This window comes from Parasteatoda tepidariorum, chromosome 1 (assembly GCF_982258835.1).
Source record: "Parasteatoda tepidariorum strain Cologne lab strain chromosome 1, Ptep-v5.0, whole genome shotgun sequence".
NCBI lineage: Eukaryota > Metazoa > Arthropoda > Arachnida > Araneae > Theridiidae > Parasteatoda > Parasteatoda tepidariorum.
In genome coordinates this window covers 106,227,925-106,241,381 of record NC_141755.1, presented here as the reverse complement: position 1 = coordinate 106,241,381, position 13,457 = coordinate 106,227,925, and the positions used below count along the sequence as shown (strand labels likewise).

General features: G+C 27.5%; 1 protein-coding gene across 1 annotated transcript in view; it reads right to left on the bottom strand.

Moving 5' to 3' along the window:
- LOC107444471 (beta-alanine transporter-like) overlaps positions 1-11,376 on the bottom strand; it is a 293,044-nt gene extending 281,668 nt beyond the window's left edge. Inside the window, exon 1 of the mRNA XM_071179361.2 lies at positions 10,069-11,376. Within this exon, the coding sequence (XP_071035462.2) occupies positions 10,069-10,464 (396 nt within the window). The 5' untranslated portion in view covers positions 10,465-11,376. The remainder of the gene's footprint in view (positions 1-10,068) is intronic.
- Positions 11,377-13,457: the final 2,081 nt, after the last annotated feature.

The following is a 13,457-nucleotide window of genomic DNA, read 5'->3' as shown; positions in this document are numbered from 1 at the left end:
ATTATTTTTGAGCTTCAATTGTGATATGTTAGTTTTCTTCTTGAAAAATAATCTTTAAACCGTTTAAATCTTAAAACATTATATTTTAATATAGAATTACATTGTGTGTCTCCATTTGCTGTTCATTACTAACTTACTTCAAATAAAAATTGAATAAGCAGTTTTTCAAAAATACCTCATTTTATTGAGATAAGGGAAAGTAGTTTTACGCAGGCACCCTTTGTGGTAAACAATGAAATAAAATTGAGATATTTTTTTTTAAATTTCTTATACACCTCTTCTTTGATATTAGAATTCCAAAGTGGAGCCATCAAACATCATAATGACATCCAAAACTGTTTTTTTTTTCTAAATCGATCTATGACGACAACTAGTTCTGAAGATGTTCTTCTATTTAATGTTTTAAAAGAATATTGACGAGGCCGAGATAGTCGGGTCGATAGGACGCTAGGCCCATGTTCGAGAGTTCGTGGGTTCGAAAACCCGCCGGCCGAAGGCTCCCCATGTAGTAAATGGTGATTGATGCAAGTTAAATCTGTCGAGTCGCAATATCCTCCACGTTCCCATAACAAATCAATACCTCTGGGGTCACTGATTTGGAGATTGATCGTTCTCTGATTGATCAAAAGTACGATCTGTAGATGAATGAATAAATGGATGTATGAATGGGTCCGCCCTTTAAACGGGTGTGATGTATGAGCGTGGCAGAAGTCTTATTCTTGGCCATAGATGGCGCCACTGGAAAACAAGAACAATCGCGCGCCTCTGCCTTAACAGGCATACGAAAGCAAGCAAAGAATGTTGACGGATGACAAAGAATGTTTGACGTGCTACAGAAATACCTTCTCCTTACCAGAGATGGCGTGCCCTAGGTCCGTCTTCTCTGATCTAGGTAAATCTTTTTATGTAAAAGATGTTTTTTTACCATTTGTATGGATTCAATATTTGTATTGAATTTCTTAAGAAGCTACGAGAAGGAATAATTTTATTGACATAATATTTAGGTTCTAACTGTTGAAACATTGCTCTTTTAACACATTGTTCTAAAAAAAAGAAAAAAGAATAACATTCTAAAGTGATATCTTATCGAACAAAAATACCGTCTTGAACTGTTACTCGCTTTATGAGAACACATATTTCTGAAAAATATAAAAATTAAATTCCGTAATATAATTCAGATTAAAAAATCTTATATAACTTGAAAAGAAATGCTATGAAAGGGTTAACAAATTGCCTCGTTACTAAAATGAATATTTAATTGCAGTTTGCGCTATATGTATTTGTAGTTGGCAGTAATTAATATGCAGGAATAATTCTTATCTCTATTATTTTGCTTTATGAGTACCACAAATCAAATTACAGTTTCATTTTAAAAGCTATAAATAAAACACTAAAATTATTAGGATTGAAACTCAAATTCCTCGAATTCGCCTCTCTATACGTATTGGCAAGTTATAATTAGTATGGACACCTAGATATATATTGACACTCCTCACCACTCCTCATCTCTTTGGGGATCCCTGGAAATATATTTATTAATTATGTAGCTGCGCATGGATGCATATACTGTTGCATTGGACGCGAATTATTTTGAAACGTAATATTTCATTTGTACTCCTTAAACTTGGAATACTCATTTTTTATCAACTCAAATTATTAAAGAAATAACTTAGTTTATTTTTAAGTGCAATGAATTTTATCATGATAATTTAAGATTCTTAAAAAAAAAATCACCGACCGGACAGTAATCAGGGTTGTAGTGATCAGGGAGCTGACTAACAACATAATTTCCTGGGTTCGAACACAGGCATGGACTGGGTTTGACATTCTTTTATTCTACGTACTATCTGTCTTTATTGAAAGAGCAACGCTGGCCCACCTAATAGGGCGCCCCTGAAAGAGTGGCCAACAAATCTGTCCGACTAATACCTGAATGACGGTTATCAATCAGGTGGGCATTGGCAAAAAAAAAAGATTCTTAAAATTAAGTAGTACCACTTTCCCAATGCTAAAAAATAGCCAAATTTTATTCAGTTTCGTCTGTTAAAAGGCTCAAAAATGTTATAATAATAATTTGTAGCTTTTTTTAAGAAAGAAGCTACAAATAAAACTACAATAAAAAACTAATTCATATATTTTTAAAAAAAAACGCATATTCTTTATATAATGAGATAGGACACATTTTCTCGCTTATTCAGAAGTCTACGAAATCATTTTAAGTTAGAATATCTTATTTGAACTCGTTACTCATTTGAAGAAAGAGTTTTTATTGATTTAAGTATGAATTTTACTTGGATATGTTTTCAGTATGAATGAAAAAAGTAAATGCATCTCGATGAAAAATATAACTACAAAAAATTGCGCTTGATAAAGAAAATATTTATGTCAATGGAACTTAAATTAAATTTTTCGTGATCGATAATTCATGATTTACTCGATAATAAATTATTTCGATTAATCCTTATAACTTTCAAACTTGCAAGAAATAATTTAGAATAATTTGTCTTCTGACGAAGTACAAATTTTGAATTTTTTTTTCAGTTACCTTATTTAAATTAAATGAAGTGGTTTTCCAATTTAAATGAACTCTCGAAGTTCTGAAAATATATAAGGTTCCAAAATTATGGTGGATCAGAAATGGCATAAATTTATCAAAAAAAAGTAGATTTTTCTAAACAATACTGTTTTAATATGTCTCTTGACAGTCCATTATGTGTCACTTTGACTGATAACTTTTTTAAGTTGAACTTATCACTGGGACTAGAATGCACTTTTGCCCAATACTGATTTTATCGGCGGCATATTAAGAGATTATAGTTCACAATACAAACATTATAGCTATTTTATCCACTCAAAAACTGATCCGTCCCGCAGTGAACTGGTCGTTAAGACACGGTTCCCAGCAGATCACCGAAGTCACACTTGATTAGTCTGCATAGGGACCGAGGGTGTGCGGTATTGGTCCTCATTAAACCGTTCTACCGTAAAGTGATCGACTTCGCGTGCAGGTCGTCGGGCTACCGAAGCGGAATGCCATCCCCTCTACAGAGGATCGAAATTGTGATGGCATGTCTTCGGATCATCCTCAGGAATGTTTCCCAAACAGTCGCCAATAACCCATTGTGCAGCTCTAGTGCGACGTAAAATAACTACATCAGCATCAACATCCAAATTTGATATTTTGTATTGTTTATTCACAAATGCTTAAGTTTTAAAATGGTTATGCATTTGTTCCAGTAGTCTGCATTGATGGCTTGCACAGGGTTGCCACAGACTATTTGCTACTATTTTCGGTCTTAGGCAACTATGGCGACTTTTTTTGCCTCAAAAGGCTAAAAAAGCAACTATTTTCAGGAATAGGCGACTATTGGGAGACTTTTTTACTCTTAGCGAAGTTATTTTTATACTTATACTTATTTCTCGTAGACCTACTGTTACTTTGTGATTGCTGCACAATCGCTGTTATCTTAAACTTTCGTTCTGAGCTCAATAGATCGATGAAAAGAAAATATAAATTAAAAAAGTTTTTTCATTGGTTTTTTTAATTATTATTTTTCATTTTAAGCGATACAATTTAATGGGGGTATTTTGTACTTAATTTTGTTATAAAAAGTTAGTTTTTTTTTTCAAATTTATTTAATGTAGGTAGGTATAATAATTTGATTATTTTTAAACCAATAAATGTTCAGTTGTTTTTATTTATAAAAAAATTAAAATAAAGCTTACCTTTATTTAATTTGCTTTTATTTTTGAGAAACTGAAAACAAAGTTTTAAAAAAATTTGGCTATTAGTTAAAAAACAATTTTTTTTTAAAGAATTAAATAAAGAGTTTAGTAATGTGTGGACGCTTTTAAATAATTTAAAAGCATAAAGTATTTTATTTTTTTAAGTATTTTTAAAGTATTTTTCTTTTTTAAATTTTATTAAAATTCTTTCAATACTTGTTTGTTTTATAATGTGTTAGATAGTCAGTGTCATTTTTAAAGAAATAAATCTTTAGTCAATTTTATATTCAAAAACGAAAATAATAATAAATAAGTAAAAATATTTTTAAATTTATTCAGTACAGAATTTGACCATTAGTTAACACTACTTTATATTATTTTAAATAATTGAATAAAAAAGGGTCTAATGATGTTTCAAAAGCATGGTTTTTTTTCCAACAAATAATTGAAAAAAAAAATTATTTTTTTTTCTAAAGTGAACATTTCTTTGATTTGTTTTCTACTTTCGTTTTTTTTTTCTTTTAATAAAATATTTTGTTACAGTATTATTATTAAACTAATAAATCTTAAATCATTTTTAATTTAAGAAAAATGAAATAAATCTTTGGTTTGCTTTTACTTTGACTTCTTTATTATTTTAATTGAAAAAATTAAGCAATGATATTGATATTATAATAGGATATGTTTAGAAATAATATTTTCTTTTGTAATAGATTTATTTCTTTTTATCTATTTTTGATTGATTTCCCATAGGTAATTTCTGAACATATGCTAAATCGCGATGTCTAACGGACGATGTATCACGATTTAAAATTTCTGACATCAACCAGTCCTTATCATAGTATTTGACAATTAAGCTACAATTTTAATTATTTGGCTACTATTTTTGATAAATTTTTGCTCCTGTTCAGGCAACTGTTTTTATAGTTTTAGGCAACTATTTTCATGCTTGAGGCTACTAAAAGCAACTATTTTTGTTCATTTTTTACTGTGGCAACCGTGCTTGCAGGGGACGCACAAATGCAGTCATAAGCCACACTGATGGTTTGTGCTGGACTCATCTATGCGTCCATATTAATCAAAGACTTAACAAAAATCGTTTACTCTGAAAATGACTCAGAAAAGGAGAAAAAAAAGTTTATTTCTCAGTATCAAAATTATATTCTGTATCTCATTTCAAAATTTACTGTTTAACTCTGAAAATAAATTCAAAAAGAATATTTTGCTTTTGATATCAAAAATAAGCAATACTTTATTTGATATATTATTGTAAAATTAAGAAAAATCAAAAATATGCTTTTTATAAGCGTGATATTTAAATTATAAGATATATCTTATTTGGTGTATCGATATTGGTTTCATAAAATAAAATATATGGTATGGCTATCAATATCAAAAATATGCAGGTTGTATCTAAATCGATGCATGCTAGTTAAATTCAGAAAATCTAAATGATCATTTGATTTCCGATATCACAATTTAGAAACATAGCTTTTTCAATGAAAAAAAAAAGAAACTGATAATGTACTAAGATTATTGTTTACACTATGCAAAAAAAATAAAGGGCTTTATATATCTCAATTATATAATACGCCTTCTTTTGATAAATAATTGTTAGTTTAAAAAAATAGTTTTACGTAGACCGAAATTAAAAGATATATTTTAATCGGTGTAAATGATTATTTTATGAAATAAAAAATATGGTAAGGCTCTTGATATCAGAATTATCTAGGATATATCAAATTCTCCGCATGCCAATTAAATTCGGGGAATTTAAATTATATTTAAACTTCGATATCATAATTTAAATACAAAGCTTTTGAAATTCGTCAAACACTGACTATGGATTAAGATGATGCAAAAGAAATTAAATTGAAAACCTCATTAACACCATTTGTAGTGACTCAACTCAGAAAAGACACATTTTCATTTCAAATGAAAAAAATAAAGTTCCAAATGTGACTTCAAGATTGAGGAAATCAAAGAGACATTTTGGCTCACGATACTCCGCATTTCCTGTAAACGGGAAAAAAGCTCAGAATTTATTCTGTTTTCCCGGTATGCCTCTGGGACTGAAAAATGCGAACGTCTAGCTTAACGAATAATAGAATGATAGAAAGTGATACAGAGTCACGGAATTTTCGGGAACTTTTCCAGGAAATGCAGGAAGTTTATTTGCAAGATGAAACGAAATTTTTATTTTTTTTCCAGTTTTTTTTAAAGTTTCTTTTCATATTACTGTCATTTCTGAACGAAATTAATTTCCATAGTATAAACAAACCTTGAAATTTGAAAAGTTTGGCAGAAATTTCCACAATTTATTATCTGGAGCACAATAAATTAGTTCAGTCGATAAAGTTATGTATGAAATAAAATAATTTTCTCAATATTTCGAGCTTAAGAAAAGATTATGATTTATTTATTTTTAAAATTTTTATTTCTTTGATCACGAATACCATTTAAATTATGTACATATTTTTTTTATAAAATAGAAAAAAATTATCGAGAAACCTCGAGTTTCAAAACCCCGAAATAAAATATTACATCTGACATCTCATATGACATATTATCTAATAATACATATCATCTAATATTACATATCAACTAGTATTACATATTAATTCTGTCGAAAATAAAATATTACTAGCCTCCTTTGGAGATCAGCTTGGTCACCTTTCAAAACTATCTTTTAAAATACACAAACTTTAAAAGTCACCAAGCCGATTGCACAGTTCAAATATTTTTAACTGTTCTAACACTTCACCCTTTTCCTAAAATCTTAACATCTTAATTTGTTTTAAGAAGTATGAATTAACCAAATTTTTTAGCAGTCTAGTTGTTGCCCGTGGCTTAGCTTTGCGAGAGAACTTAGATTTCAAGTTTAACTATTTTCAAAAGATGTCTCAGATATTCGCTCTCTCTCTCTCTTCCTATGGATATTGAGACAGAGGGGTGTGATTGCTCTTGTTTTCCAGTGGCGCCATCTATGGCCAAGAATTCGACTTCTTCCACACCCATACGTCACACCCGTTTATAGGGCAGACCTATTCATTGAAGATCCATTCATTCATCCACAGATCGTAATTTTGTCCTGAATCAGAGAACGATCAATCTCCAATTCAGTACCCCCAGAAGTATTGATTCGTATGGGAACGATCTGCTACGAGTTATTATTTTTTTTAATATTTTGTTTGTTTCAAATAATACTTGTCGTATACTTATTTCTACCACAACCGGTCATTTGACCGGGAGAACAATTTGTTGCGTTAAAAGGTTATCGGATCAGAAATGACGATGTAATGCGTGTTCAACCTATTGCATTCGATTAGTTGCACATTTCTGCAAAGACTGTTGCGTAGTTAGTTCAATCAGAATAACTGTGAATTCAAATTTCAAGAAAGTTTCTAAAGTTTTAGATTGGCATTTTTGTGTAAGATAAAGTGACAAAAACTAAATGTTCGGTAAGTATAGCTTATATATTTTATTTGGATAGCTTTACTTCATTTCTAACTAACGGTTAGTTTTTACCCAGGATAATGTCGAAACAATCAAGACAGCACAAGTTCTTAGAAGAAATAATATTAATTATAAGAATAATTATAAGAATTTTATTTCATTTATATTTTTATAATTATAAGAATATTTATAAGAATTTTATTTCATATATATTTTTATAATTTATAAGAATAATTATAAGAATTTTATTTCATATATATTTTTATAATTTATAAGAATAATTATAAGAATTTTATTTCATATATATTTTTATAATTATAAGAATAATTATAAGAATTTTATTTCATATATATTTTTATAATTATAAGAATAATTATAAGAATTTTATTTCATATATATTTTTATAATTATAAGAATTTTATTTCATATATATTTTTATAATTATAAGAATTTTATTTCATATATATTTTTATAATTATAAGAATAATTTTAAGATTTATAGAAATAATAATAATTAGAAGAAATATGTTTGCGGAAAACGTACATTGGAAATGCCCTGTATATGAAAAAAATGCGTTGAGTAATGAATTAAAAATTCTTATTCTTTGTGTTTGTAACACATAAAAATTGGCTATATACAATTTTGTTTAATTATAGTAAAGTATTTTCAGTTTATTTCCTTCTTAACATCCATATTTCATACATTCAATCAAGAAACATAAAGTCCGTTCATTTGACCGGCTATAGTAAAAATAGGTAAAGGGTTTGGAGTGGTCAACTTAACATGAAATTTTGCATATTTAAGCGAAAATTATAAAACTTATAAAAATTTAATTACTATGGCATGTAAAAATTAACAGGTAGATAATTAGTTCAAAATTTATGAACCGTTAAATTTGACGTAAAAGTACTATACGGCCGATCTCCAGTACACGGGAATGCAACTACAGAGTTGAAATTTGACTGGCTAAAAAAGTCATATCCGTTTAAGTACTTAACACAGAATTTTTTCTAACGAATATTCTAATTTGTTCAAAAGTTATTGCAATATTAAATGCTTTTTTTTGCAATTTTTTCTCACTTTTTCTCTTTATGTTGATTTTAGTTTTACTGTGCAAAAACTATAAAATTTAAGAATAAAATGTATGCAGGAATAAAAAAAAATATTACCTTTGACAATTTTGAAGTAAATAAATACCATATTTGGTCAATTTCTGTAGCCTGTCTAAACGCAATCACGGAGTTTACATTTGACGTGATGAAAGAGCCTTTATTTCACAAGTTCTGTTCCAATTGACACAAATTCCAATTTGTTCGAAAGTTACTGCGAATTGAAGTTGGTTTCGTGAATTTTTTAAGTTTATTTACTTTAAATTTTGACGGAAAAAACAATTTAAAGATTTTGTGAGTTATAAATATAAAAATGTGACGGGTTTTGTAGTCTAGTGAATGGGTTGTTATAGCAAACTATTCATATGTATTGTTTCCCGCTATGTGTTTCAGAAACTTTCAGAATTTCCACTTCAAAACCACTCAAAAATCGAAAGCTGTTGCTTACCCGGAAAATACGGAATTTTTATTGAAATCGCTCTTAAAAAAGGAAACCACTCTGATGTGGGAAATTTGAATATGTGATACGGCTTAACCTTATACTGGCCTAAGACCTTAATATATATTATATTTTTTCGATAAAACTATCATAAATTATTAATATAGTTTTTTAAGAAACATAAATGTTTTTTGAGGTGATTTTTAATTTTTAAAATGTTACAAAGACTTCTTGTGCTTCAAAATTGACTCGACTCTTATTTAAATAATTCTAAAGAGCTGTTAAAACCACTCCCATGATATTTAAATTTGGCTGAGCTCTTTTCATGTATATTATTTTAAAGAATCGAAAATTTCGCGTATTTTTGTATGATTTTTTAATCCTTAAAAACATTTTTTTGTTATTTATAAACCAATTTTGTTTTCTTAGCGTCTTGATGAGAGAAATTTTGATTTACTTTCTATATTTTTATTATTTTAAGTAAAAATAAATTCTCCGGGAATTCTTTATTTGAAATATACAACTTGAAGGAAATTGAAATTTCTTAGAGCTTCCTAAGTTTAGTCCGTTTCGTTCCTCGTTATAGTGTCGAATATAGTTTCTAGCACCGTTTTTTTTACCTTAAATACGCTTGATAATCTTTACAAATTTTTTGTTGTATCGTATGAATTGATTTTCTTTGTTGGTACAGTTATATGAAGTTTTTTTTTATTAAACTGTAATTTCTGAAAAATACTAATTCTGAGTTCGGATCAAATCTAATTCGTATGATCAGTACCTTTTAATTACAATATGAATTTTTTTTCAAATTTGTAAGGTTATAAATTTTATTCACGTGACTGTTCAAGTTTATTCATAATATTGTGTAATTGAATTTAACTTTGTTTAATTTTCACGTTAATAGGTTTAATATTGCCACAATATTAATAGGTTAAAGCAATATATTGTTTCAAAAATAATAACATGCATTAGAAGTCAGATATATATATATATATATATATATATATATATATATATATATATATATATATATATATTGTTATAAAAATAGTAGAAAAAGTACAAACTAATTTAATTTCATTTTTTAAGCTGTTTAAATGTTGAATAGCTTAATTTATATACGTTTCTCGAATAGCAATAAGTAGTTCAAAGAGTATATTATAGAGGCAATATATTTAAAAAATATATTGCCTCTTTTGCTCAGCTGTTCCTCATGAATGCTAAAATAATAATCCTGTAACTAAAAAAGAGTTAATTGAGTGGATCATAAAAGTAACAGTAACATTTTTATTATTTTAACTCAATAACAGGAAACATATTATTAATGAAACACTCACCTTTGTTACAGCTGTATCTCTGTCCCAGTTACTACTTGTATTGTATATCCACCCAGTTTTACAAGTAACGTTTGTCCAGTTTGTATTGGGCTCTTTTAAAATAATAGTATTATGTTCCGTACGTATACTATAATCCAATTTATACATGGTACATCGGCTGTAACCAGTACTAGTAGGTGCCTGGGGAATAGTCAGGTGCCTAATAAGGTGGTCACTCAAGTTCGCTGCTGCCAATTCAGGCACTTGGCACCAGTGGTCAGGAGTCCAAGACATGAACAATTGGCTAAATGCTTGACAACCAAATGTGAGGTGCGCAGGTAAGAACACGAACCATAACATAAGATTTTGATATTTTCCATTTTCTCCCACTTCATGAAGTATTTCATCAAAATCCATTATGATGTTTACTGATGACACTGTTTGTTTTGGTATATTACGATCGAATATGTATTAGTTTAAAAAACATGACATTACGAACGCTACTTGTCGTATAGTATCAAACATCAAAAAACATTCAATGAAATGATTAAATTTAAAATATTTATTAAAATGAACTGTATACGCATGCCTTTTTCTATAAGGTAAACACTGATGTCAATTTACTTTGGACTCGATGCCTTGGTTGCTATAAATTCCGTCAATATTAACAGTAAATAAGTATTATTAAAAAAACATTTTTGGAATGTAAACAGGTCTTAAATAATTGAGGTTAGATGCATAATGGTTAATGGAATAAATTCAACTGAATAAATATTTACAAGTTTGAATGTTTGTTCTACTCTTGAAATAAAATAATTTTAACTGCGCAGGAAAAAAGCGAAATGTATAACAACAATATTATAATTTATAGTTATAATAATAATACAAGTTCAACATGTAACAAAATATGCACGAAATATATATTTAAACAAAATTTATTTACTACAAGTTTAATTTTCTAAAATGAACTAAATGTTTTAAGATGATAAATTCAAAAAATTGCAAGATCAGCAATTAGCAGCTCTACCGAAACATTAACGAATTAAATCATCAACATTTAGTGAAATAATATCCACGCAAAAGCAAACTAAAACTTTTTAAAACTGTTTTCCTATACGAAATAAATGACTTTAATTATCTTTAGAGAAACAAAAGAGTAGAAATTTTCGCACAAAATATTACAAATAGATCCATAACACGCAACAGATGTTAATAAAAATTTCCTCTAAATTCCTTCCATAGAGCGTGACTAAAGTCATAAGAAAATTTCCTCTAGGGGGTGTGGGTATTGATGGAATACCTTAAAAGCTCGGCGGCTCTTCAGCCACTGAGGAAGGAATTTCGAAATGTGTCTGTTCTAAAGATTTAGTAGATTATAGCGACACTATGCGGAATGCGGACGAAGTATTTGTGAAGATAATTAATCCACATTGTCAAAAGAGAGAATATGTTTGCATATTAAAAGAAAAATGTGATGCAGATAAAATGCAACATGGATTTTAATTACATGAGTTTTTTAACGAAATTTTGAAAAATAGATAATTTGCTATGTTTCAAATATTCAATTAAAGAAAAATAGTAAAATAATTCATATTGAATAATAATTAAAATGGTAGTAAATAATACATGAATAATCCGTTCAGATGTTTAGTAGATTATAACGTCAGTATGCGAAATATGGATGAAGTATCTGTGATGATAATTAATACACATTTTCAAAAGAAAGAATATTTTTGCATATCAAAAGAAAAATGCAATGCAGATAAAACGGAACATTTATATACGGATTTTAATTACAGGAGTATCTTAACGAAATTTTGAAAAGTAGATTATTGACTATGTTTCAAACATTCAATTAAAGAAAAACAGTAAAAATGTTCTTATTTAATAATAATTAAAATGGTAGTAAATCATAAATGTCTAATCCATTTAGATATTTAGTAGATTATAACGTCAGTATGTGAAATGTGGGTGAAGTATCTGGGAATATAATTAATTCACAGTGTAAAAAGAAAGAATATGTTTGCATATCAAAAGAAAAATGCAATGCAGATAAAACGGAACATTTATATATAGATTTTCATTACTGGAGTAATTTAGAAAAACTATGTTACAAGCATTTAATTATAGAAAAATAGTAAAAGTTTTCATATTTAAAATAATAGTAAATAATAAATGCTATGAAGAGCAAATATAGGCAAATCAAAATAAAATCTAATTCAGCTAGCATGCAACATTTCATGAAAAATTAAGAAAATATTTGAAATAGAACTAACTCTATTCTTATGAAAAAAGCTTTTTTAATTTTTAATTATAAGTGCAATTTAGTAGAATATATGAAAAAGAGGTTATTAACAATGTTTCAAACAGTTCAAATGTTATTAACAATGTCATTGTCGAATATTAAATGATTTCGTTATTTTAAATGATAGCAACTAAACAAAATAGTACTAGTACTTAAATTATCCAATTTAAAATCACAAAATAACCAACAGCTGAAACATGATAAAAATATTTTATCAATAAATAAAAGTAACTTAATTTAGAAAACATCAGATTTTATAAATGAAAGATTATTAATAAAAATCAAATGTTTAGTTATTGTCGAGTAATAAGATTTTTGAAATAAAATTAAAGGATCAAAGTTAGATTAAAATTTTAGTCCTAGATGTAATGTAGGGGATTTTATTACAAAGATGTTTATTAACAATTGTCCAATTATTTATTCATTGTTTAATGTCAGGTAGTTATGATATTTTCAAAAACAATCATTAAACAGACCAGAACTATAGTTTAAAAGAGAAAACAGGAAATAAGGAAAAACATGGTAAATAAATATATTATAAAAGCTATTTTAATCACAATTAGATTTAAAAATTAAACAATTTTAATAAAAGTATTGCGAAAGAAATTTTAGTGTTAATAATAATCAAATATCTAGTTTTTGATGAAATTAAATACTTTTAGTATTTAAAATGAAAGTATTTGATCATAAGTTAACATTTATATAAAATTGACAAATGAAAATAAAAAATATATTTGAGTGAAAATGAAAATTAGTTTAATGACAAATGTATTATAGTTTAAAGCATAAAATAATGAAACTTATGAATAAGCGAAATACGATATTTTTAAACATCAAGGGAGTTTTTTGTCTTCCCTACTAAGGTATTGAATAGATTCTTTCTATTGATAGTTTTTTCTTTCTATTTCTGGTGATTTGTAATTTATTATTACAGATGGAGTTAAAAAAAGTGTGCCCTTTTTTTATTTGTTTCATTCATAAACTTTGTTTTCTCTTGGCTTCATGTATAAAATACATATCAACAAATACAACAAGCAATGGCCTTGTTAAAAACATTTTCTGATTCAGATTTAGAGGATCTAGATATCTTTTAGTCTGAGACTGA